General features: G+C 39.9%; 2 protein-coding genes across 3 annotated transcripts; both read left to right on the top strand.

The window, feature by feature from the left end:
* The first annotated feature begins 16,630 nt into the window (after positions 1 to 16,630).
* cnr1 (cannabinoid receptor 1) lies at positions 16,631 to 20,917 on the top strand. The gene is made up of 2 exons (XM_084000498.1): positions 16,631 to 16,944; positions 17,816 to 20,917. The coding sequence occupies exon 2, from the start codon at positions 17,861 to 17,863 to the stop codon at positions 19,265 to 19,267; it is 1,407 nt and encodes a 468-aa protein (XP_083856624.1). The 5' UTR covers positions 16,631 to 16,944; positions 17,816 to 17,860; the 3' UTR covers positions 19,268 to 20,917.
* Positions 20,918 to 22,515: 1,598 nt separating this feature from the next.
* akirin2 (akirin 2) lies at positions 22,516 to 26,965 on the top strand. Of its 2 annotated transcripts, XM_084001043.1 has the most exons (5): positions 22,516 to 23,021; positions 24,092 to 24,226; positions 25,101 to 25,250; positions 25,351 to 25,422; positions 26,316 to 26,965. In XM_084001043.1, exons 1-5 carry the CDS (start codon positions 22,850 to 22,852, stop codon positions 26,324 to 26,326), a joined length of 540 nt encoding a protein of 179 aa, XP_083857169.1. In that variant the 5' UTR covers positions 22,516 to 22,849; the 3' UTR covers positions 26,327 to 26,965. The 2 variants fall into 2 exon arrangements, with proteins under 2 accessions (XP_083857169.1, XP_083857168.1); XM_084001042.1 differs by having other exon boundaries at positions 25,351 to 26,965.
* The last annotated feature ends 167 nt before the right edge of the window (positions 26,966 to 27,132 follow it).

The raw sequence follows: 27,132 nt of genomic DNA, 5'->3' as shown, positions 1-27,132 counted from the left end.
AGTAATTGCAAATATCTTTTTTTGCATTTGCAACTTGATTATGTTTTCTAATGAGTATATCGTTCATTTACATATTGTGTTAATATGTTGATACAGAGCTTATCAAACATGGTGTTTATTTTCTGCCTCATTATTATTAATGCATTCAACAGTATAAGATGATCATGAGCATTATCCAACGTTTTAATTCTCTGCAAAATGTTATTTACCATCGCAGTCAAGTCGTGTATATAAATTGAATTTGTGGGATGGCTATTTACAGTTTCATTTTTACTGTATGAATCATGTACTGCGTAAATACTTACTGTTTCCCACTGGGATTTAAATGTTAACACAGTGGAAAAACAACAAGACTAGAGAGTGAACAAGAGAGAAGCTTTTGAGCGTTTCAGAAGAAATCGGTCGTGGTACATTTGTTCTTCTCTCCTGTAACAACTGATGTTTCTGTTCAGGGATACAAGAGCAACAGTTACAGGCTAAATAACCATACAGTTGGCTTTTGTACATTATAAGGTAACACTTTATAATAAGTACACACTATTAAGCATTAGTTAAGCATTAAATACAAAATGCATAATTCATAACACATGAATACTCATTAGTATGTAGTTTATAAACACAGTTATATGTTATACTCATCATTGATTAGCACTAACTGTATTTATAAACTACATACTAATGAGTGTTCATGCGTTATGCAGCTGATGCGGTTCGGGCCTGAACACATTTTTTTTCTGGCTTTAATTTGTTCCTGATTCATACAACAAAATGACCATGTAAGTATTTGGCTGCGTTACAAAGTGTTACTACTACAGCTAAGATTTCACAGTGTTATATAACATCTTTACCACCACAGTTTTCAAGTCTTCGTTTCACCCTGAGATTAAGATAAAGGTGTGAATCCATCCCACTGTCTGCCGAACACTGTATTTTATCTATAGTACAAGAAAATGGAAAGTAAAAGTGGCATAATACAACTTAAAGACGCAGTTTATTATCTATAGAACAAGGTTGGTATCGTACTAAGGGTTATTCTGCTTCATTAATCAGCAAGCTATTATGATAATATGTTAATCAGCTCAACACTAATGTTAATCCATGTGAAACACTATGAGCAATTTATGTTCACAGTTTTTTTTCCTCCTGTCTTTATATCTCATTTTATTAGCCCTTAATTTGACTCTTATTTCTAAATTACATAGTTCTTTTAAACTTTACTTAGAGTCTCTGGCTTCCACACAAAAAGAAATGTAAATTTGTCCTCTTTACTGCAGGAGTGGACTAATCCATGTTCACTCCTGTGAGCCTCCGATATTGTTTTTAGGAAGGATTAGTCTGTCAAGCAACAGTAAAAGTTGACTTACAGTGATAATACTGTGAAATTCCCAAATTACAGATAAAAACAAACTTTTATTCCCAGTGTTTTTAGGACCCTCCTCAATATGCTGGGGCGCTTCCCACTGTTCACTGATCTTTCCTAAACCCTTAAGAGAAGCCATGGTGCTTGAAAAACTTATGACTTATAATATTCGCCCCCCAGTAATAACCTTGGTGTTTCTTTCTTTATGAAATCTGACAAATGAGCACCCTTCAACTTTTATTTTTTTCACTCCCTGCCAGCTCAGCCAAGGCTTCTGCAAATTGTGTCAAACCTCCTCCTCATTTGTTTTGTAAAGTTTAAAAAAAAAAGAAAGAAAAAAAAGAAAAGAAAAGAAAAGACTGAAAAAAGTGACTGTGCCATGACAACCTGGTGTGATGTGCGCACAAATTCAGTAAAAGATGTAAATATAGCAGCACAAGGGGGGAGATGACAGACCTTTCTCCCCTCCTCCAGCTCGTCCATCACTCACATCCTCAGCCTTCTTCTTCTTCCCACACCAGCAGGCTCCACCAGCAGCCGGCATCACTCAGCCTGCAACTCGGTCTCTGACGACACCTCCCACCCTCCGAGTCTGTTTAGGTTCTCCTGCTGCACCAACCTGCACCGTCACTGCAGACTGCAAACCTAAAACTGTGTGCGTTTCACAGATATTATGTTGTTTTTTATGTTACTACTAACCTTTTTTTTTTTCTTCCAAATTCCTTTATTCAGTTTCTGCAGACAGTAGAGAAAAGTACATCAGTTTCACCTTACGTCAGAGTGTCTGCATTGGAGTGAAAAAAAACCCCGACATGAATCCCATTATCCCTCCCGACAGCCAAGGTCAGATGTAGTCACAGTAAACAACCAAATTGTTACATAGCAACATATAGCAACATAAGTAAATAGACAAAACAGAGTAAAATGTTAGAATGATAAAGAAGAAGGGAAGAAATTAAATAAATAAAGTAAAGTAGGAGGGGCGAGATCAGAATTTCTATGTTAAGTATATGTACCAATGATTTGCAGATTTAATAAAATGTGTTAAATCATTTACATAAAGTTGAACAAAACACAGAATCCAGTCCAACAGTAAAACTGTATTGACAGTAGAAGACTCTATCTCCTCAATCTATATTGCTTGGATTATAAACATCTGTGTCACTGTGTTACATGGTGCTAAGATGATTTGTAGATTTAATTCAATTTGTTGAATCGTTATTCACTGTTATTTCACTCTCATCTATGATTTTTTATGGTTTCATGTCTCGTCTCTGTGTGAAAAGTAGCCCGCTTGATTAATATTTTGATTATTAACAGACTAATGCACTTTGCAGCATGTCATGGTTTTTCTCACACTGTGCACCGTTTCCCGCTGTGGTGTAAGAATGATGGACAGGGGATCTTATGTACATTTTGTACAGTCTTGAATGTCTGATGTAAATATACTTCTTGCGAAGGTGTCTGCTAATGTGGAAGACGCGTCGTCCAAACACGGAGGAGACACCTCCGATTATTTATGGATGGTTTCACCTCAGCACGATACATATTTTTTTTCATATCCTGTGTTCATTGGCCGTCTCCCATCACACATTTTTCTTCATATCCTTTAGATTAAGTTTGCCCCAACATACTGTTTCACTGCTCTGTTGCATTCAGGTACAACATGGAGGTTTAAATCAAAGCTCAGGTTCACGTCCGACCAGTGTTTTCATCACTGCAACATTATTTTCTTCTATGTTTTGTTCTTATTCTTTCATTTTCAATAGATTCTGCTGCTGCTCCTTATGCATCTTCTTCTTGCTCCATAGCTGAAGTTTTCCTCTGATGGTCCAAATTCAGAAATCCATTCATATGTAGATTCTTCTTTATTGTGTCTTTTTTATTGTGATAGTTACTGCTGCTGCATCATAGGACCCTCCTCCTCTTCCATCCTCCTCCTCCTCTGCCCCCAAGACCCCCATAAAAAGACTAATTTATTTCTACCTTATCTTTTGCTGCATTTCAGCAGAGAAGAATCAGATTTTACTGTTATGTGGACAGACCCAATCTGCCATCTGCAATCTGTGAGAATGCAAAGTGAATACTAACGACAGCTGAGAAAACAAGCCTTTGTGCCACTGACTGAAGTTCAAAATTTCACCTTAAAGCTAAATGTTTTTGATCCGCTCCACAGCACAGAGGTGTTTTAAAAGTTTCCCCGCAGTTGCTCTAAAAAATTATGAATTTAAAGCAATAGTTTTTGACATTTTTGAGAAATACATCTGTCGGCTCCATTGCCTCGTTAGATAAGAAAAGTGATGTTACACCTATTTTTGCATGGTAAATATTAAGGATAGACCCTGAAGCTGGTTTAGCATAAACTTTCTAAACAGGGGGGGGAACAGCTGGCCTGGTTCTGTCTAATACCAGCACCTTTAAAGGGATAGTTCACCCAAAATTCAAATTGCACTCATTATCTACTCACCCTCATTTTGACTAAGGGCTGGGAGAAGTTTCAGAGTCCTCCGTGGCTTCTCTGAGTTACAGAGTGTAGTAGCAGTGCATGTCCACATAACGGTTGCAAATGGATACCAACTGTATCCATTTTTAAATAATACATTAAATAAGTCTATATTATAAGTTTGTTTGTAGCGGAAGCTCCTCTTCCTGGTCTGTCTAAATCTCGCGCGATTTGCGCCGGCGTCAGTGCGATTACTGACGGCGGCGCAAATCGCGCGAGATTGGGACATTATATAGGTATTTGGATGTTTTTTGGTGTGTCTTTTTGTTACGAAGAAAAGTGGTATCCATTTGCAACCGTTATATGGACATGCACTGCTACGCTGAGACCCCCTGTAACTCAGAGAAGCCACGGATAACTCTGAAACTTCTCCCAGCCCTTGGTCGACATGAGGGTGAGTAGATAATGAGTGCAATTTGAATTTTGGGTGAACTATCCCTTTAAAACTCAGTAACTAAAACAACTTATACAACTGTGTTTAATCCAGGACAAAGAGTCAACCTGGCACAAAACACCTGTTGTAAAACAGATAAATCATTGAGCTTCAGTGTGGCTGAAAGGTGATATGGTTATATATATATATATTATAAACCAGATGTGTATATTATAACCCACAGCTGTAATAACTACAACTGGAGCAAAGAAAGTAATCTGTTGATGTTACAGGTGTGTGTGTGTTAGTGTGTGTGTAGATAGTGGCTTCAGATCAGAAAACACTTGCATGGCTCTCAAGGACAAGGGCTTTTATTTTGGAGGACCTGTTGAGCAGAGCCTGGTTCAGCCAGTCCCTCCGTCTTGTCTTATGTTGAAATAAGCTTCTTCTTGTCTGTATTACTGACGTGAGGGCGGTGCGGATCAAAGACGGGATATAAAGGCTGTTCTCTCTCTCTTTGCAAAAAAAAAAAAAGAAGATGAAAATTCAACACAAAAACTCAGCCTTGACTTCAAAGATGCATGGGCAGCATCAGAGTGAGACAAGCGCCTCATCCCAAATATCTGACATGTTAAACATTGCTCAAATGTGACTCTGGAGCACAATGAGAGAGACGGTAAATGAAAAGTCACACGAACCGTCTTCCAGCTCCAGAGACCTGTGAGAGCGTTCAGAGGGACTGATCTCTGGGAAAATTACCCTCTTACACCATTTTGGAGCTGCCAAAGTGCAAAAAAAAAAAAAAAAAATTACCCTGTCAGGTCTGAAGCTAGGTTTTATATGTGTGTGCGTGTGTGTTTGGCAAAGTTTAGAGCCAGAGGTTTTATAATCACCATGTCCACCTGTGTGTTAAACCTGAAAGCTTGAGTGTGTGCCAGTGGGGCTGAATTAGAGGGAGAGAGAAGTCAGTTTGTTTGTTGAATTATATTGGCAAGAAAATGAGCACAGGACGATGGTGTTTCTCTTTAAACATTCAGACAGGATCACGTACGAAGCAGCAAACACTGCAGCTCATGTGCGTGTGTGTTATAACCAACCGCTTCCACATTACAGTCATGTGTCCTTTGTCTTTACCTTGAGGGGACAACTGACTTTAGCAAAGCGCGGCGTGATAGTGTCGAATGTCATATACATCAAGAGGAGAGTTAAGAGAACTGTGTGTTGAATGTAAAAAAAAATTAATTAATATATAACTCAACTCAATGACACAGAGACCTTCAAAATTAAGGCACACAAATCCAAACGTTAAGGCAGCTACAGCGCTCATATGAGGCTCATGGCTGAGATCATGTCCAAGGTTTCTGGAAATGGAAAAGACAACCTGAAACATTAGATTTTTGTTCCTCGGTGGTATGTGCGAGATCAGCCCTGACATATAGCTGGCTTTAATGCTGTGAAAATAATCAACGACAAATTAAGTGTCATATCTAATTACTAATGATTCAGAATTAAATGGATATAATAAACCAATCAGCCACGACAATAAAAGCAATAAGCTGTTTTTATTTTGAGCTTATATATGAATTTGATGTGACACAAGACAACATGAACTGAAAACCAAATAAAAGAACAGACAACATGATTCCTAATAACAAAAAGCCTGGAAAGGAGTAGGAGGAAGTGTAACGCTTATTTAGTCCTATACCCCAACGTACACATAGAAAAACTAGAATGTATCTATCCTGCACATAACAAATAAGGCTGAACAGAAAAAGAAACACAAAAGAGCACAAAACAACAGAAAACAAACCAAACAATATAACCATGACCATCAGGTAAATGTAATAAAGACATATCATTTATACAGTATGTATGCATAGACTATTTAAAGGTGTTCAGAAATGGCCGTTTGTCCTGTTTGTCCTGTTTGTCGCGAGTTTCTACGAGTTTCCACACGAGTTTACCTGAGTAAGGAAAACAAATATGATTGGTCATTATCGAGCGGGCGGGATATTCAATGTTTGGGGCGAGACCGAGTTCGGTGTGTGTGTGTCTCAGACGTTTGATTGATGGATGACGGATCCAATATCAGTGGCTGATGAATCGTGAGCAGGGTGATGCATAATTTGTGCGCCTGCATTATCCAATGTGAAAAAAACTACCCCACTTTCATCCCGGATTTATTAAGTTTGGCCTACATCATCTGATAGATGAGTTATTACACTAATTTTATGACCCAGAGTGGAATCAAATTCATTCTTCTTTTCTGTAAAGCTTTAAAAATGATTATTTCCCCACCATAGAACCAGTATTACACTACGATGGACGTGGTCTAGTGTTTCATATATTCATTTTTAAAAACAAAGCTGTGCACAAAGTTGCACCTTGTATTGACTGAAGCCTCAGGTCTGTCTGTGTTTCTTTCAGTATTGATTCCTGCGGCCGTGTGAAGCTCTCAGGGGACGGCGGCGGCGGCGGTGGTGGCGGCTGGCTGGTTGTTGTTGTTGCCTCTCAGCGCTGCTCAGCTCTGCACATGGCCACATCTGTCCAGGGGCCGCTGCCACCGAGCCGCACGGTGCAGCAGCGACAGGCACCAACAACATCTCATTCAGACTGAGGTGAGGTAGGGGTGTGGGGGGTGTGGGATGATGGTGGATGGGGGGGACTCAGTTGCCATGACGCCCGGCCCGAGCCTTATAGCCTTGTGCTCAGATAGCAGATGTTTACCGTCTTCTACTCATTTTTTCCTCTTTTGTTCTTCGTCTCCTCACCTTCCCCTCGAGGAGCTGTAACGCTCCAATTGTGAGCAGCACAGGAACACTTGTCAGATCACGATGTGCTGGGCTGGAATATACACCCACTTCAGCTGCACAGGAGGCAGCCATGCACCCACCGGATGTCCTTGGGATAATTGGCACAGAACATCATGTTATTGGCCCCTTCTTCTTTTTTTTCTTCTTTTTTTTTCATTTTATTTGGTTGCGCTCTGTTGTTAAGTCTCTCCCCATGGAAAAAATGATTATGTTCTCTCTTTGCTTTTGTCTGTGCTCAACCTTGGCTGTGTCATGTGACTAGTCATTTCAATCCTCACCGGTTGTCATGCCAACAGTATATCTAAAGGCGGTCGTGCCAGTTCAGTGGAGGGGTTGGGATGCTTGCACTTTCACAGACAGACAGACAGACAGAGAGACAGACAGACAAGTAGGCAGGTGCACGCAGTAGTAGGTCGTTTGTAATTCACCTCACAGTCGTACTTTTTGTTATTTTGTGCAACAAGTTGGCAAGTTACTGTCGATGCTGCACTTCAGAGAGGTCAGGAGATGAATAACCAGAGAGGAAACATTTAAAATTCAGTTTATTTTGACTGACATCTAGTCAAATATATTTGCTTTGCATGCAGCTTCCAACTTTTTCTTTTTTCTTTTAAAAGGTTAGAGAGTTGTTATTATTTTTCACACAAAAAAATCAGCCCAGTGTATCTGCTTTCCTTGGTACATTCAGTAGAATTTAAAATCAAAATTAAACAGAGAAAGAAAACAAACTTGTTTGAGAAATGCTCAAAATTTATGTTCAACTCGTGATGAGGAGTTGAGAGTGTGAGACACAACCTGCTGTAAAATTTTAGTGCAGCCTCAGTTTGGTAATTTTGAAAACTTTTCAAACAGGCATTAAATGCAAATTAGACGTAATTAAATTGGATTATTTAATAGATTATTTTCTGCTTGCTTTATCCTGGAACAGTCCCAAAACATAGAGTCTCAGTCTTAGTGGTGATATTATTGCATATCAATAAAAGTTGCTGGGTGTAATATTACCACTAAGAGTTGTTATAATCACTGCTGGTTACCTCGTGAGGACCAGCTGTGGATATTCATCCATTATTTAATTCAAATTACTCAATTCAAGCCTGACTTTTTTCTTTTTTTTTTTTGCTATTAAAAGTCGGTCGTGACCCATGATGAGTCTCATGGGTGATTTATCATCACCTGCAAATGCACCACTCAGAGATTACACTGGGTATAAGCCTGTGATTGTAAGCGCTGTTTGTTGGACCCAAACATCATGAATATTAGTTTCATATATTACAGCAAAGATCCCAATACACCCACTGTGTGTTGAAGATAAATGCATATTCAAAATCAAGCACCGATTACTAATTAATTAGTGTTAATTTATATCCATAGATAGACTCAACAACCTAAATGCAACATGAAATCTGATTCACATGCAGCTATTGTTGTGAGTAGTAAGATTAAATGAGTTGGAGCCTGAGGCAACATCAGTCCAGATGAGCTATGTGTCTCTCCGGTGTGTCCTCCTGCGTCTGCCCTCAGGTCTCCTCCCAGTCAGTCTCACCTGGACAACTTCCAAACAGGAGGCAGCCCTGAGCAGGCATCGCTCACCAGCTGCCCTGCTCAGCCTGCAGCCTGCAGCCTGCAGCCATCCTCACTGTGTTTCTCACCTGGACGGGACAGGCCTCAGAGGTGGCCGTCGCTACATCAAGCTGGAAAACGCTTTAGTGACTCAGTGCACTCTGAGCATCATGGTCCAGTGAAGCCAGAAGGAGCCTTTACTACATTTTATTGACAGGACATCACGAATAAATGAAAGTGCATGAAAGAAGAAAAAGCACTCGCACTGTACCGAAAATAATAAAATCAGACGCTGAACAGAAGGCGAGTGAAGACCGAAAACATTAAGAGCTGCACACTTCAGTCTCCAAATGCAAAACAATGTCTTTAATTGCAGGTATTTGTGATGACAATAAACAGTTTTCACAGCGGGAGTCTTCTGCATTGTGCAGACTCCAATGTTGTAATAAAACAAGATGGGTGAATTTGAGGCGTTGATCATATTTAATTATCTTAATCACCACATGGATTTTTCCACTTAAGATGTCACATAAAGGTGGATATTCAAATTTATGTTCATGAGTTCATTAATTTTAGTCTTCCTTAAAGCCGAAGTAAGCGATCCGGTCGTTTTGGCTAACTTCTTGTCAGCAGATGGAGTTAGCAGTCCCCGCCCTCGTCCCTACGTCACCACATTCACGCGCATCCCTTGGCTGCACACACAGAGAGGACCGCCCCTTTATGCCGTTCTCTCTCCTCATTGGATAAAGGTTGTAGGATACAAGGAAAGTTTTCTCCTCGGCTTACAGCAGAGCAGAGTGACTGACAGACCCGTGTTTCAGACCAAACACTCTATAGAAGTGATTGCTGTCAGAAGATATAACTATTTAAGACTTATATTAACACAAACATTCCGCTTACTTCTGCTTTAACTCCGTCTGCTGATCAAGACCATGTCATATGATCATAATTTCAACAGATCCACAAACATATCCAGCAAACATGTACAGTTTATTGTTTGCATCCATATTCGTCTCCTTTTGAAGGAACAGACAGTGAAATATGAAGTTGTAGTCAGGAGACAGTTAGCTCAGCTTACCCACTGCTGAAGTAGTACAGTGTGTAATTTTTTTTTTACACTGGGGCTGTTAAACGTATTAAAAATGAAACATAATGTGTGAATAAGTGGATTTAAAGGTGCTGCAGACAGATTTACCCCTTTTCCACTCTGAGCCTCTAAGCCGAACCTGCTAGAAATTGATGTACTTTTGTAAAAAGCAGCTTAGAAGATAAACGGTTGTTCTTAAAGCTGCAAACTTAGATAAATTAAGTAAGTGAGGTACTGTAACATGCATCAGTCTCTGTTTGCCTTTTGCTGTGCAGTTCATGAGTTGAACATGTGATTCTTTCATTAGGATTATAGGATGTACATACAGTCAATGGAAGCTTTTCTTCGATTAAATGAAGTAGGTGTGCATTTTTTTATTTATTTTTGGTGATTTCTGATTTTCAGCGTGTTCACTCACATTAATGATCCTGACTTATGATTCATAAAAAGTGTATGAGGATGCTTTCGAAAGCAGCATCATCAGAGAGCTGCAGTGTTCACTCAACTGAGACGTTCTGACTTTATTGCATTTTGTATAAGTTTAACAGGAACAGGGAGATAAACAAGTGCTGATGTGGCTTTTTTTCTCTTCCCATTAGGACCGAAAAATATATTTTTTATTTCACTACCATCATCCCTGTCCTCCACTCTGACTTATTACTTTGACTACTCACAAACCGATACCATATACTGACGTATAGACACGTACCATGAATGTACTGACATTTTGTATCTGGAGATACTTGGCAGAGCAAATACATTTGTTTTAAAAAACAAAAACACAACAGAAATGTTGACAGTTTATTTGTTCCATATATTTGTGTTGTTGGGGATCGGCTGCACGCCACAGGTCAGAAAACATCAGGTTAGTGAGAGACTCTGTCAACGCAATTGAAGTTTTCTTTATTATTATGACATAAAACAAATTGTTTGAGCCATATGCTGCAAAAGTGGTTAAAATAAGACAGTTTTGAAGACAAAAAGTTGATGATACTGTTTCAGGAGAGAGGATAATGTAAGTTCATACTGCAAAACACACTGCAGGATGGCAACTCTGCATTGCAGTGCTGTCTTAGGCAATGTTTTATCTACCCATATACCAAGAGAAATATGTTTGAATGCATGACGCAGTTCCTACTGATTAAACTGCCCCTCAGGAAACATTTAAATTATCTGTTTGATCTTTCACTGCTGCTTTTCTTTTACCATCTCTGCCAGCCTTCAAAATATGTTCCGTCTGTTTGTTTTTTTTGCCTCTGGTGTGAGGTCATTTTATTTGTACACACACACTGAAATCTATAAAAGCGCATACAATCCAGTATTCGACTGACATCATTTCAATATGATTCCTTCTGAAATAACAGATGCCCCCGAGGGCGAAGAAGGGCTGACAGTGGAAACATCATTATCTACCAATAACCTCCAGACCATGGTAATCCCTCTTCTCCAGCTCCTGTAAACACAGGTGAGACTCATTGACAGATAACGCCTAACTACTGTTTTGAAACTAATCAAATCCATGCGTCATAATTGTTGATGATTATTCATTGTTTGATATAATTGAGCAAAAGTTCAGCACGGCTCAGTGTTGAACTTGGGTAAACTGTAATTTGATATGAAGTGATGGTGCAGCTGCAGAGGCGCACTGCACAAAGGCTCATTTGTCTTGATAGTTTTCTCAGCATTTCACACAGAATTATGAGCAAGTGCTATATAGGTTTGAAAAATGAGCTCAAAGTTAGCTGAACTGCTTACTGGCAAAAGTATCTGCTCACAGTAGCTACATGTGGCCTATTTTCAGAAGCAGTTGACTCATACATTGGCCATGTGATAACCTTAATCACTGGTTTTGCCTATTTATTAACAGCATGAGCAACTGATCTCTCACTTTTCTCACAGAGAGAGGCGGTTTCAAGCTTCAGATGAGGGGAATACCAGTGGGAAACAAAGCTTGGCTGAATGCAGGTATCCTAGACACATACTGTTTATTCAACCTGGCCGCTCATATTGATGAGGTTGTCCCTGATGCATTAGTGAGGTATCTGAGAAATTCTGGTTTCCTGAAATAAATTTAAAAGAAAGCCTTGACTGTGGGACAACATGCAGGAGTCAGGATATTACAGTTAGACTGGTGTAAAATGCATTACAAGTCCTGAGTGAACTTCCTATCTGCTTCTCATCCCAGCACCTCTGTAATGTGAACCATGTGAAGCTAAGAAGCACTTAGTGCCTCATGGATTTAAGCTGCACTGCTGGACTGGAGTCCACCGGCTATTTATTCATCCTCTCTACAAGTTTGTGTGCACGCAGTCAACCAACTTCTCTCCAAAACCTTGGACTAGCAATGAAATGAAAATAATGGTTTACTCAATATGAACAAATGTGGGAAGTTACCTTTATATATAATTTTAGGCCTTTTTTCTTTTTGAGAGATGTAATTTATTGTCTTTCAACTTTCTGTTTCTGTTTTGATTAAGTGTCAGATTGCAATTAGGCTACCACCCAAATCTAAATGTGATTAACCTAACAAGCTAAGGCTGATTCTGTCAAGTCAATTTAGCAGAAAATTTAGCAGAAAAATTGAGATGGGTGGTGGTGAAATACAGTCACTAAACTGTGTTCTGATCAAGTATTAGGTCAGGTATGTTACAGTTACAACATTTTCCACTGTTTATTACAATATTTGAAGAAAATGCTTATTCTGTAAGATAGCGAGTTGAAAAAGCTGCATACAGCAGTTTGCATGGCTATGTTTTTTTTGTTTTAAGCTTGGGAAGTGTCAGGTGAGATATGTCGACCATTTAGTGCCACATGCAGATCAAAGAAGGCTAACGTTAATTTAGTCTCTTAGCTCGTTTAGTTAAAGGTAGCCTAACACCTCGTGAATGCTGCTGCATTTTGTAAACTTTTTTAAATAGCCTAACTTTTAATGTTGACATCTTACACAGTGACATGATGATATGTTTTCCAATGTGTTTTGTTTGATTTATGGGTAGGCTATTGTTTACGCTCAGCTGGCAGTAAAGTGTAACCTCCGAACAGCCTGTGAAGAAGTGGCATGGAGCTCACATAAGACTCTCTGTTCCCCTGGGCTCTTTTCTCCGATCCGTGGACTCAGTGTGAGTCACTGGGGGACAAAATGTTATGTGCCACAACTGAAACGCAGATGGCCGTGAGCTTTGCTTTAGCCATCACTCATTGCTCACTCACAGGTTAGCATGCCAACCGAGACAGAGAAAACTGTCACTGTACACCAGTCACTTTGGCAAAAAAAACACACACAAAAAAAACACGGTGCTGCCTAAAGTCTAAATGCTCCATGTGGTGGATATTACAAAGTTGCTGGAATCAGAATAAAAAGCAGATTAAGTTCTAATTATGTACGACATGTTTTGCTGGAACATTTGGTACTTCGGCTATATCAGGTGTTTTTATATACAGAGTAGGACCGGTGCTTCCTACTCCATGCTGGAGACTGTTTTATGGCAGATGTGTGTTATATTTAGAGATGCTGCATGCATGTTGAAGACATAAAACATAATCAATTGCTCGGCACCCTGGTGACAGAGGATTTTAGCTATCCATGTTGCATGGACACCAGTCTCACGGAGACGTATTTAGCTGCTGCTGCTGGTTGTCCATCAAATGGATGTGATTACTTAACCGTGCATTCTGCAGAAATTACATGTAGCTAACCCAGATGTCAAACAACCCCTGCGCATTCGAATGTGCTGCCAAGGAATTTAAATCGAGCTTAACAGAAATCAAGTAAAAAATAAAATCACTTATCCTGCCAATATGTCAACATCTGCTTGATGAATCGCCACAGAACAGTGATACAGACTTTAAAGTCTCCCACAGGATGACGGCCTGACCTTTCATCTAATGCCGTCATCAGGTCAATATGTCAATGCTATAATTTATGACCAAATACCCCTGTCTGCTAATTGGCATATGATAATATGCTAAGCTATATTGAATATAATAACTGTTATTTCTGCTTAACACCAACATGTTTGCTGATATTAAAGCAGAAGTGAGTGATATATTTGTGTTAATATAAGTCTTAAATAGTTATATCTTCCGACAGCAATCACTTACATAGAGTGTTTGGTCTGAAACACGGGTCTCTCAGTCCCTCTGCTCTGCTCTGAGCCGAAGAGAAAACATTTATCGTATCCTACAGTTTTTATCCAATGAGGAGAGAGAACGGCATGCAGGGCTGTGTGTGCAGCCAAGGAACGCCGTGAATGTGGTGACGTAGCGACGAGGACTGTTATGGTGCGTTCAAGGAAACTCGTATTTTTCCAACCGTGAAGTGGTACCAGTTCGATCTGGTACGAGTTCACCGGTCGGAAGTTACGAGTGGCAGTTATAGTGACTTTCACCGGTAAAACGGGTCGGAAAAACACGAGTGGGTTGCCTGGAACGCTACAAAGTCGTAAGTTGTGACTTGAAGCTGTAATTTACGATTTCAAAAGCCTGCCTGGAACGCAGCATTAGCGAAAACGACCGGATCACTCACTTCTGCTTTAACTTTTAGCGCAACATAACATACCTGTAGCTCTCTCGGTCTTGTTGGTATTCACCGCCAAACATCATCATGAGTAATAACTACTTTGTTTATGATTGTACATTTTGGTGACAGTCCCTTTATGGATTTTCCAAACATAGGCCTATATTTTCTTATACATTTTTCAGGATACAAACTCACAACACAGAGAAATCCATCATATAGGTGGCTGGCAGATATGGATTTTTTTTTTCCCATAAATAAATATAATCAATAAATGTCTGAATAAACACAGCAGTAGTCATATCTGCTCGTTTGCATGGTTTCCTAGTGAGACTATAAGATGGAGCCCTTTAAAGTTAATTGCCTGAAACAACCTCATGACCTGTCGGCAGATGTTCACAGAAAGAAGTGCTATAGGAAACAAAACCTAGAAGTTGACTCTGAAGACTGAAAGTACAAAAACAAAGAAGAAATAAACTACACGACATGATCAAACCATAACCCCCAGAATGCACTGCTACGTGACAGCCTGATATGACAGTAAAGGTGCACCTGTGGGTTATGTTTTCCTCCCAGGGTTTAAGAGGCAAACTGGAGAGTGGAAGATCATTACTCCCAGCTTCTGAGCAATCCAAGAAACCCTGAGCAGAGGAAGTGAAGCTCTGTTTTTCCACCCTCTCTCTCTCTTTCCTTTGATGTTTCCCTGAACAAGGCATTTATCTGCCGGTTATACTCTGCTAGAGCTAATCAGTTATCAACAGTTGAGGAGGAGAGCTTTTATTTTGGGATGCTCTCAGGTCTGAATTAGTGCGTTGAGCTCGGCTTTTGTCTGTATCCAGTGCAGCAGATCATCATTGTAAACAAAGCGTTACTTCTCCGTTTGCTTAAAGATGAATGAGAATCAGCTTGGCCAAGAATTACAAACAAATCAACTGCTCACACTGACAGTCTGCCAGCTGTCCGTTTTGCCAATAAAGAGAAATAAATGCAAAGAAGAATGAGCCTTTAACTCCACAAGATCTGTGTGGGGGTTTTTCTTTCTTTCTTTCAGACATTCTTCAGTCATTTCCTGACCGTTAATGTCTTCTCATTTTGTGAACGAGAACATTTTGTTCATCTCAGACATAGATGGCTGCCATGGCTGAGTGATATTCATAATTACACCTGTGTTGATTATAGAGCCATGGCTTCATTTCAGTCAGGGCGTAGGGGGGGAATGACTTCTAATGTTCTGTCTGCTGAGGCAATCCGTGGCCACGAAATGTCACAATATTCAGATTTTCATCTGATAATACAGCCACTCAACCCCTGCCTCCTGTGGCCTGCACCACTGATTTTGCCATTGTGTAAAACAGTCTGAAGGAGAGGGGGGAAATAAAACACCAACTAAAATGTTTGCCAAATGAATAAATGGAAATTAGATCATTCATAATCAGTGAATTGAATCTGTTTTTTAATACAGCCAAGCAAAGGCCACATCGTGACATTGTGATTCACAGCAGAACAGACTTGTTAATTTGGTGGTGTGTAATATGATTGGATGTGTGGATAACTAGTAGGTTTGTCTGGAGGTCAGGGTGTGACAGTGAAGTGCACGAACAGCAAATGAAATGTGTGGGAACCATTTGGTGTTTCACGTCACCAGTCAGTCGTGTATAGATGTATTTCATGTCAGCTGATGAAATGTTATAGGCCTACCCTGAAATGTTCCTTTCCTTTCATTTTCAACATTAACACTGACTCATTTGCATATAGTATAAACAATTAGTAAGCAACATGTAAAAAAAAAAAAAAAAAAAAAAGATGTGGTGTATCTGATGCAGCTTCTACATTAGCAGCTCCACCACTATCAACATGATGGAAGAGTGCTTTCTGTGCTTTGAGATTTTCAATTTTGGTTAATTATTCACACAATAAACAGACATGCATTGACTATCAATTAGCCAGAGTGAGCAACCTCTTTCTGCCTTTAGGCATTTCTGCAGATATCCAGAACTGAATGTGTGGAAATGAAAGAAAAGCCCAAATCAGTGCCATTAAAAGGTTGGAAGCTTCAATGGGAAAAAACGCACCTTTTTTTTGTCCTGCATAATGTAGAAATTCAGTTTTACCTCATGAATTTGGAAGATAAAACGGTTATTCTAAGATGTAGTTAATCTAGTTTTTGGTGCTTTGTGCCGCTCCTTTGTCCGAGCACATCATCTGCTAAGAGGAGCTTTGGGAATTCAAATCAGATCCTTTTTTATAAGCCTCCGCCACCACTGTCGTCTGCCTTGTTCCTATGCACCGCACTGACGGCCTCATGGGTTGGGCAGATAAAGCAATATGGAAACACGTGACGGGGCTCGTAGGAGCGACGCTTCATAAGTGTGAAGACAGAGAGAAAAACGCTGGAGAGACACTGGAGCAGCAGAAGCAGCAGCAGCAGCAGCAGCAGGAGCAGGAGCCTGTAGCGCATCCACGGAGCAGGAGGAGCGCACTCCAAACGAGAGGAGAGACTTCTGCAGACTATTTGAGAAAAACAACAACAATAACAACAAGAAACAAAACCTTATGTTACATATAGAAAAAGAAACTAATGATTATGACAGTAGTGGTGACTTTACTCTAACACACGCAGGCTGGTTGACTCTCCTTTTATGTAAGAGCTGTTGGTTGGATGATGCGCTTCTGACTTGGATTAACGCGCGGTGATAAAGGGCGGTTCTGCGCACTTGGGAAAATTATGTAAGGTAAAAAAGCACTTTTTCTCTTTAAAATGTTTCATTTAAGCTCTCACTTTTGTTTCCCCACCTATCAGTTCTTAATTTGCTTTGTGTTGCTTGCTTATGAAAGTCTCAGTGTTTTCTCCGTTGTTGATGTGCGGACTGCTGAACCAATTTCTTGCGAAAGGAAAAAAAACCTACACTTGTGCATATAGTGGGTGATTAGACTTTCTCAGTAAACTAATATTAGAATTTACAAATTCTACATCTACATAGGCTGAAATAGCCAATTTTTCAGTTTTTCCCATCGCTATTTATGTAAAAATATATTATCTGTTGCAGTAAATTGGACCATCCCAATCTGAAATTATCTTGTGGGCTCGTTTTGCAACAGTGCTCCGGTCACAGGTGTAGATGAACTGTAGTGTTTTGCCTGTTTGCCCTTTATTCTTTATCTTTTTGTTTTTCAGACAGAGGTGTGTTCATTTTCACTCTCATGCTTCTTGTTTCTATGTTCCTGTTTCTGAACAGAGGAAGCTCATGATAAATAATTTCATATGTGTTGATAGGAAGAGGGTGTATGATACAGTATTTATAAGTACACTGGCTCTTAGGGAGCAGATGTGGTTTGTGTCCATTCCAGGAAATCAGTGTAATGTGTGAGAAAAAAAAAATCAGACATTGTGCAATTTTTTTTTTTTTAAAGATTGCATTTCTTATTAATTTGTTAAATTTGCAATGCCTGTTAAAGGCATTGTTGCATAGAGGCATAGACTCAAATATTGCATTGCAGCAAATACCTATATTAGGAAATTTCTAATGAGAATTTGCATGGGATTGATTGTTGAGGTTTATCAGATTTGAAAAGATGTCTGAAATGTTTTTCATTAATTTGTAGGTTGTCCAGGCGTCTTACACTGCAGTATTACCCTCAGACACAGCCATGAAATCTGTGCTGGATGGTGTGGCGGACACCACCTTCCGGACTATCACATCTGGTTTACAGTATCTGGGCTCCAACGACGCTAACTATGACGACCCCCTCAATGATGTAGACTTCAAGGGCAGCTTCTCTCTGCAGAAGCCCTTGTCTGCTTTCCGCAGCAACTCCTTCGCAAACAAAGTACCTGCAGACGAGGAGCTCATCCTCAAGGGCATCCCCTTCTTCCCCACCAATGCCACAGACTTGTTCGGCAACAGGAGCACATTCAGAGATGACTCTGAGATACAATGTGGGGAGAACTTTATGGACATGGAGTGTTTCATGATCCTGACCCCCGGCCAGCAGCTGGCTGTGGCTGTGATGTCTCTGACTCTGGGCACCTTCACCGTGCTGGAGAACCTGGTGGTGCTCTGCGTCATCCTGCAGTCCCGCACCCTCCGCTGCAGGCCGTCCTACCACTTCATCGGCAGTCTGGCTATAGCTGACCTGCTGGGCAGCGTCATCTTTGTCTACAGCTTTCTGGACTTCCATGTTTTCCACAGGAAGGACAGTCCCAATGTTTTCCTCTTCAAGCTGGGTGGAGTCACAGCGTCCTTCACGGCTTCTGTGGGAAGCCTTTTCCTCACGGCTATCGACCGCTACATCTCCATACACCGGCCTCTGGCATACAGGCGCATTGTGACACGGACCAAGGCTGTCATAGCCTTTTGCGTGATGTGGACCATCTCCATCGTCATCGCAGTGCTACCTCTGCTGGGCTGGAACTGTAAACGTCTCAATTCTGTTTGCTCAGACATATTCCCTCTGATTGATGAGAACTACCTGATGTTCTGGATCGGAGTAACCAGTGCGCTGGTGCTTTTCATCTTCTACGCCTACATATACATCCTGTGGAAAGCGCACCACCATGCAGTGCGCATGCTGAGCCGGACCTCCCAGAAGAGCCTCGTTGTTTACTCAGCAGACGGCACTAAAGTGCAGACCACACGTCCTGAGCAAGCACGCATGGACATCCGACTGGCCAAGACCCTGGTGCTTATCCTGGTGGTGCTGGTGATCTGCTGGGGCCCACTGCTCGCCATCATGGTCTACGACCTCTTCTGGAGGATGGATGATGACATCAAGACTATATTTGCATTCTGCAGCATGCTCTGCCTGCTCAACTCCACTGTCAACCCAATCATTTACGCCCTGAGGAGCAAGGACCTGCGGCACGCTTTCCTCAGCTCCTGCCATGCCTGCAGGGGCAGCGGCCAGCAGTTGGACAATAGCCTCGAGTCAGACTGCCAGAACAGAAATGCTCACATTTCTGCCAACAGGGCTGCAGAGAGCTGCGTGAAGACCACTGTGAAAATAGCCAAAGTAACAATGTCTGTGTCAACTGAAACTTCTGCAGAAGCTGTCTAATTGGCCATCACAAAGGGAACTGTGTAAATGTCATCCTCCCCAAACAATGCCATTCGATCCAATAAAGCCGAGGTTAGATATTCCAGAGAAGAAAAGAAAAGAAAAAAAAGCTAAATGCTCTCCTGAAAGCATCGACTTACATCCTCACATAGACGCTTAAGTGGTTGCATTATTTTATGTTTGTGTGTAAGTACATAGTGTGCCAAAGTGCCAAATGGTATTGCAAGGTCATACAAAGGACTCATGATTTGAAAGGATTATCAGACAATCCCAAGTCTGCTGTTTACCATAGACTTCATGATATCCAATTAGTGAAGGCATATTATATTTTTGTACTGTGAATTCAGGTTTTGAAAAGAATATATCTTCATTTATGGGACAAGGGGCTACTGACGTTTTTAATTCGAGATGTTTTACTGTGTCATTTAGACTTTAACATACAGTATGTCTTGCATCATAAATATAATAAATCCTTGCGCCTTGACTTTCTACAGGCTTAATGTACATGTTGCGTATAGACATTTCTATAAGGAACCGATGGAGGGGGGTAAAAAAAAAAGACAAATGACTCTGATTGTTCATTTCCAAAATCGTCATCTAACGTGTCACTTTTGTACTTCTGACAACACTCAGTGAGTGGCAAATGTGTGAAGAGAAACGAGAGGTGATTCATGCTCGAGAAAAAAAGAAAGGAAAAAAAAAACGTATCACCATGACAAAATAAACTCTCGTGAGATTGAAGTGAATGAATTCACAGCTTATATGTGAAATCAGAAATGGCATTTTCTGTGGCAGAATGACGATCGTCCCCTATTGTCCATTTCTTTACTCGCTAGCTGTTAGACCTTGGCGTAATGTGTCTTTGTTCAAATGTATACCTAACAAAACTGTACAGTGTTTTCTTGCTAAATAAAATGTTGAAATCAAGTCATTCAGCTACACAGACAGACAACCCAACAACAACAACAACAACCTTCTGGCCAATAAAACTGAATTTGAACACAGTGTGCTGGTCACTACTGTAACAAACTGGGGTGGTTTCTGACAATAGCTGCTTTTATCAAATGTATGGTTTAACTGAATTCAGCCTTGTGTATGTGTGTGTGTGTGTGTGTATGTGTGTGTGTGTGCGTGTGATACCTTGTGACTTGGTGATATATTTCCAAACCCCCCATCATGCCTTTTCATCATTGCAGTGAGTTGTTTTAGTGCTACTGTTGCAGAGGGGCATAATTTCAGAAAACAAAAAACAACCCATGCACAGGCCTAATAGTGAAGTACTTTTGGCGTAACTCTAAATGAAAACAAATATGTCTGCTGTTAATTTTACTTACCTAAACAAAGACACAAGGGTGTTTTAAGTGGCTGACGATCTGAATGGTGAAAGTCTGTGTGTAGGTATGCATCGTGTGGAGAATCGACAACTGACCTTACAAAAGAATCTGAGACGATGTGATTTTTCTAATAGATGATGATGTAGTACTTTTAATCTAGAAATCTCACAGCACAATTGTTCTGTAATCATTTATCTTGGTGTAAAGTTATCTATAGACAGCTGTTTATCAGTATGCTTTGCTGCCTCTTGTATTATTGAGTATTGAAGATCAAAATGTCAACTGTCAAGTGGCTTCTGCACAGTGGTGGCATAATGAGGAATCTGTGACTTAAAAAATCACAATCAGTCAAGTGTTTTTAGTATTGCTGTTATCGAAACTTTTGAATAAAGTTGCAGTTGGTTGTCATTTCGCCTGCAGTTATTTGATTGCTTGATTGCTTGACGGATAGGTAGACAAAACGGCACAGCACATTTTGCTTACTTCATCCAACAATCACTGATTCAACAGGAACAGATAGCTACTGAGTCAAGGCCATTAGTAATGTTTTAGTGCCCCCTTGTGGAAGATCCAACACTGTTAATACTGGCAGCCTTTCTTAGGAGGCATGCAGAGGACATTTCTACACAGACTTTAGCTTTGTTAATATTACTGTGGTTATTTCTTGTAGGCAACCCGTCAAGTGACAAAGTGAGATTAAACGGTGGCCACAGCATCCTCTCACAGCAACATCTGCTCTGTTCTTTTCATCCCTTGGCTAAGAGGGATTGGGGAAAATTGCAGCATCTGTTCACACAGATGTCAACTGGATTTTCTTCTAACAAATACTCAAGTGTAGCTACACATGAGTGAGCCTAGATTTGAAAAAAAAGAGAAAAGAAGCTGGGTTGGGAGCTGACAGAAAATTGATTTTTTTTTAAAGCAAAAAAGACCAAGTATCTAACTTGATCCTCAAAATTTAACTGTTTACAGCCATTCTTATGGGATGGTAAACTTAAGATCTTTGGGTTCAGGACTGTTGGTAAAGCTAACAATTATTTTCTGATAATAATGGAAATTATTAACTGATAAAATATTCAGCAAATAGATCAATGAATAACACTAATGCTAGCAGATATTTCCTATAGCCTGTAGCATGTTCATGTTATTTATGCTGAATTCAAATAGGTTCAGCTTGACACTGGAGCATAAAAACACAATTTTTATTGTACTGTCATAGGCTATGTGGTGTTTTGCTTGATTGTCTTGAGAACAAGTTTTCATTAGTTATGTGAATCCTCCTCCAGTTTCGTACAGTTTAAAATATGTCTGGGGTGGTAGAGGGAGTGGTAGGTCTACTACTAAATGTTTCAGACTTTTGGGGATGAGGCGGGGTTGATTCAGATCAAAAACAAGCTGTAGCTACAGAGAGTTATACATAATACATAACAGGAGTAGAGCATTGATCCTGTAGCCTCATCAATAACATTTCAACAGAGAAATTACATTAATTAGCCAAATACTGCCCCCCCACCCCTTTGTATTTTACATTTTAGCCGTCACTGACTCTGATATGTGTAGGTAGCCTAAGTTGTATTCCTGAAAATGAAAACCTTAGTAATGTGCAATATTTAAATAAAGTTTTGTAGTTTTTGGTCCAAAAAGACAAAACACAAAACTATTAACATAAAACGAATACGTTTGCTTACAAAAAAAAAAGACTTCCTAACTTTGCCGTTGTTTTGGGCGTTTTGTTACTGTACACAAAACAAATTTAAAAAGAGGGGACTTTTTCTGGATTTCTGGGAAATGTAGTTTCTCAAGCTTATAAAATGATGGACGTGATTGAGACTAAAAACTACAACTACCGGCACGACATCGTTCTGCTGCGCATGCCCAATAACTGATGACATGTAACGAGTCGGAATTAAAGGTACTCCTTCCAACCGTTGCGGTTTGGTTTTCCGATAAGAAGTAGCGCAGGAGAAATCTGCAATCATCTGATTTTACACAGGCTTTACTTTACATTTTATCCTTGAATTTAGCTCACAATATATTCGATAACTTAACCCCGGTGAGATTTCTCAGCACAAAACAACGAGAGACGGGAAAAAGTGCGTATTTGTTAACATCCCGGAATAGCATTAGCAGCATTAGCATTAGCAGCAGACACCGGGGCCCCGAGTCTGTGACTTTCCCAGTTTAACAGGGAGTTTATTAAGGTTTTCATTCTTTAGATTTTCTTTTAGGACATTTTTTTTGTACCGTAATGGCTTGCGGGGCTACTCTGAAGAGGACCATGGACTTTGATCCGCTTATGAGCCAGGCTTCTCCCAAGAGGAGGAGGTGCGCCGCGGTCATGTCGCCGGTGTCTTCCCCACAGAAGTACCTGCGTATGGAGCCCTCACCTTTCGGGGAAGTGTCGTCCAGACTCACCACAGGTAATGGATTTAAAACCATATTTGAAATTAACACATGTGTGTGTAAAATCCTGTTTTTCTTAATCGTGTGAGCTGTTTTTCTTTTTATCCGTGAGCTAGCATTAGCATCTCCCCCCCCAGTGTGTACCGGAATTTTTCATGTGGGTCAAACAAAGATCAATAGAAAATGTGTCCACTTTAAATAAGCCATGTTGCTGTTAATGGTTTTTTTTCTAAGTTACACTCATATACTATTGCTAATTTGAAATACTATTACTACCAATTGTGAACTCGGCAGGCCCTGTAACATTTTTTTTTAAACTTGATTTAGCATCTTACCTTATATAGACATAAGTTTATATGCAAACATACCAATTATCGTAAACATAATCCCGTACGAGAAACCCTCCCCGTTGGGACCAAGAGTACAAAACAAACAAACAACCAAAAAGATTCAATGCTGCGGAAGTGTAACAATGGGCAAGTCAGACAGGCTGACTAGAGAAAGCACTGAGATAACATGATGATTAATTCCAGATTTAACTTCTCTTCACATACTCCACAAAGGGAAACAACACTCTTCTGTATGTGTCACAACAAATACACATTTTTGCTAGCTGAAGTAGAGACTCCAAATGTAGCAGTGAGCGGATTGGGTTTTATGAATGTGTTGCATAGATTTAGTCAAAAATGGAGGACCAGAAATCAACTAGGGAGGGACAGGACCAGGGACACTGCTGGGTTAGGCCCTATTAATTAAATTATTTTTTGGCTCTTATCCGGGCATGGTAGTTTGGGGAAGTGAAGAGTTGGAATCGTAGGAACCATTACCCTTTTTTTAATGACACTGTTGTGCAATTAATGGGAGGAGATCGTGCTGCTTGTAGAGTTTGATGCTCCCTAAATGGGACGATGACTTGTCGCATCCTGTTAAATGCCACAAGTCATGACATACATGACTATACATTGGCGTGGCCAACAAAGATGATCAAATCTCTGAGTTGTGGAGTGGGTTTTCTTTTCATACCAGTGCAGCAACTGTATTGGAGGTGTCAGGTGTTCAAATCAGCAAATGTTTTTCTTTGTTTCAGAGCAAATTCTACACAACATCAAACAGGAATACAAGCGGCTGCAGAAACGACGACACCTGGACAGTGCTTTCCAGCAGGCGGACGGCTGCTGTCCTCTGGACCTGCAGAACATTCACAGTGGATCTGTCCATCCAGGTAACATCACATACCCCATAAAATGAAGATGTTAACTAGTTTTTAAATGTTCCTCAACCTCATATTTAAGTTAATAATGTAAAGGGTAAAGTAAGCTGCTATCTGCTTATAATAAGTAATAGTGGGTTACCATCACAAAACTTGAGAACGTGGTTCATGTACCATCAGTCATAAGCATATTGTGTCACAAGCATATTGTGACTGACTTGTTCACTTCAGTGTAACATCTATAAATCAATGATGGCACATGTTTTTAAGAGACACATTTACATTCAGAGTGGCTATTTTAACACACTATTTATTCAGTCTGACGGTGACTTATCATTTGACATGTCATTTGTTAGTCCATCGTCTTTGATGTCAATAAGCTGGTATTGACTTTCTGATTTTTCTGTTTTAATGTTTGAATTGCACAACCATAGGAATTCCCAGAGCTTTAGCCAAACGCCACAAAGGAAGAATAGTAGACATGGAAAATCCCCCTGGGCTTTCACTTTCTTTTATTATAGAGCTTTTTTTTATTCATCCCACTTTGTGGAAAAGTAGTCGTGTTCATACAGTCAGGTATTGCAGGGATTTCTCCACAGTGGTTACTGTATTCTGTGCTTTTAGTATAAAGATCCCAGGCATGTTTGTGCTACTGGGTTATATAAATATGAGATTTGATTTAATACTGTGAAGAGTGAAGAGGGAAAACGTTAGGTTCAGATTTAAGTACAAAGACATCTGCTTTTCCAATATTTGACTGACATTTTCCAGCACACACAGCCCATCTGTCATCCATAAGGAACCTACTTTATGTGCAATTCGGATTTCTTGCTCTGCTTTTGCTGTGTTTAAATAATCAACCGTGGTGTATTTATTTTCCTGACAGGTACATCCTCAGGTGCCTCTTCTCCCACCAGGAAAGAGCAGCCTTTATTTTCCCTCAAGCAAGTTGGAATGATCTGTGACAGACTACTGAAGGAGCGAGAGGACAAAATCCGTGAAGAGTACGACGAGATACTGACGACAAAGCTTGCAGGTATGTTAAACAAACAAACAAAAAAAACATATTGGAGAAAACTATTTGTAACACACAAATATTAATGCTGAGTAACTCTTTTTGGTTTTTCTTCTAACAGAGCAGTATGATGCTTTCGTCAAGTTCACACATGACCAACTGATGCGAAGGTTTGGAGAACAGCCTGCTAGTTGTGAGTATATTATTAATGTCAAACACTTGTTGCCCATTAATTTTGTCTATGAATTTACCCTGCGCAGGTTTGTCTATTTAGTCGTCAGGGTTTATGACACATTCCTTATAATGAGTTGTAACATGTACATGGGAACATTTTCACAGTAACTGCCAAAGACAATATTTGCATAGCTGGGTCCTGTGTTTCATCGAGCTACATCACCAGTTACGAAGAAGTCAGTGTGTTTATTTACATTTTGCACAGCAGACCTGTAGCTGGCTGTCAGAGGTGGGAGGACACTTAACCGTCTGATATGACACTACATTTCTTTAGTATGCTGTAAGAATTCAGTGTATTCACTTTACCTAGTCGTTGTCATGAGGCTGTCAACAGGTTGCTAGTCCATCAAATGGCCGAAGGAGAGAGGACAGACAAAGAAGTTGACAATTAACCTTTCCTCAACTCAACTCAAACTTTATTTATAAAGCACTTTAAAAACAACCGAAGTTGACCAAAGTGCTGTACAGATAAATAAAAAATTCCATTATTAAAATACCATAAAATACATAACTAAAGTCCAATAGAATAAAAACTAAATGGTAATTTAAAAATACATAAGTAAAGTGCATATCTATAAGGTAAATTTAAAATACTCTAAAAGCGCAATACATGTCCCTGGACTCTGGGAGGAAATCTTCATAGAGCGGCCCCAACTTACATTCATAAAGCTATTTAATCCAATCAAGTTGAGCACTGTTTCGAATGTGGGATCCTACAACGCTGACTTTCCCTTTAACATGGGAGAGATGAAAGATTATTTTCTTAGGAGGGCACTTTAAAGCTAACCCCTCACATGAAATGTATTGATACTGGTATTATTGTTGATATTAATTCTTTGTTCTCCTTCACAGATGTTTCCTGAGTGTTGGCTTTGGATGTCGGGGATTACCGTTAGCTGCAAAGCTACTCCGAGGACTGAGTGGATCTAGTTGGACTTTTCTCCTAGCTGTGCCATATCGCCGCTATGTGGACTTACTGCCTCAGGCATCAGTTAGTGGCATCCACGTTTGCTGTGTCTACCAGAGTTAGGAGAGCTTCCTGCTGCCAACGTGTATGAGGACTTTCTGTGACTCTACCAGTGGCCTCTTAACCGCCGTGTCAATATTTATTTGGCTTTGTTCTGATGCCTTCATAAAAGGCTGACTGCTACCACACAGTTAGCCTTCTGATTTTATTTTGTTTTTAAGTCCGATTTAGTTATTTCACAGAGGGTTGTTAGTCATGCAGCTTCTCTTTATGTACATTATGAAAAAGGGATTGGACATTAAGAGGTGGGCAAACCAAGCCCAACTTCAGACTGGACTTGAGAAACAAAATTCTTTTTTTTTTTTAAAATATTGTTTTAAAACTGTACTGGTGATTACTGCTATTACATTTGTATACACTGTATTTTTTATTTTTTGCTTGACTTTTGTTTATTGTACCAAAATTTCTTGATTTTTATTTGCTGTAGGTATCAAGGGGCTATGATTCAAGAAAAGTGAAACGAATAAAGTGTTTAAGCAAATGTTTGTTTGCCACGTTTTTCTTTTCTTTCTTTTTTTTTTGGGTAATATCGTTGCAGTCACACAGTAACAGTTGCCATCATAATAACATCTGTTAATGAGATATGCTGTCGGTTCAGTGTTATTTTAATATTATATATCTATTTTAATTTGTGGTGTTCAA

This window comes from Trachurus trachurus, assembly GCF_905171665.1.
Source record: "Trachurus trachurus genome assembly, chromosome: 24".
NCBI classification, from domain to species: domain Eukaryota; kingdom Metazoa; phylum Chordata; class Actinopteri; order Carangiformes; family Carangidae; genus Trachurus; species Trachurus trachurus.
The sequence above is the reverse complement of the archived record's forward strand: the minus strand, read 5'-3'. Positions and strand labels throughout refer to the sequence as shown.

What these genes read in the sequence shown, in the direction of transcription:
- cnr1 (XM_084000498.1), top strand. Translation starts at nt 17,861, where the DNA reads ATGAAATCTGTGCTGGATGGTGTGGCGGACACCACCTTCCGGACTATC.
- akirin2 (XM_084001042.1), top strand. Translation starts at nt 22,850, where the DNA reads ATGGCTTGCGGGGCTACTCTGAAGAGGACCATGGACTTTGATCCGCTT. An exon ending in CAGTGGATCTGTCCATCCAG is followed by an intron (nt 24,227 to 25,100) that starts GTAACATCACAT and finishes TTTTCCTGACAG; the next exon opens with GTACATCCTCAGGTGCCTCT. An exon ending in ACTGACGACAAAGCTTGCAG is followed by an intron (nt 25,251 to 25,350) that starts GTATGTTAAACA and finishes TTCTTCTAACAG; the next exon opens with AGCAGTATGATGCTTTCGTC.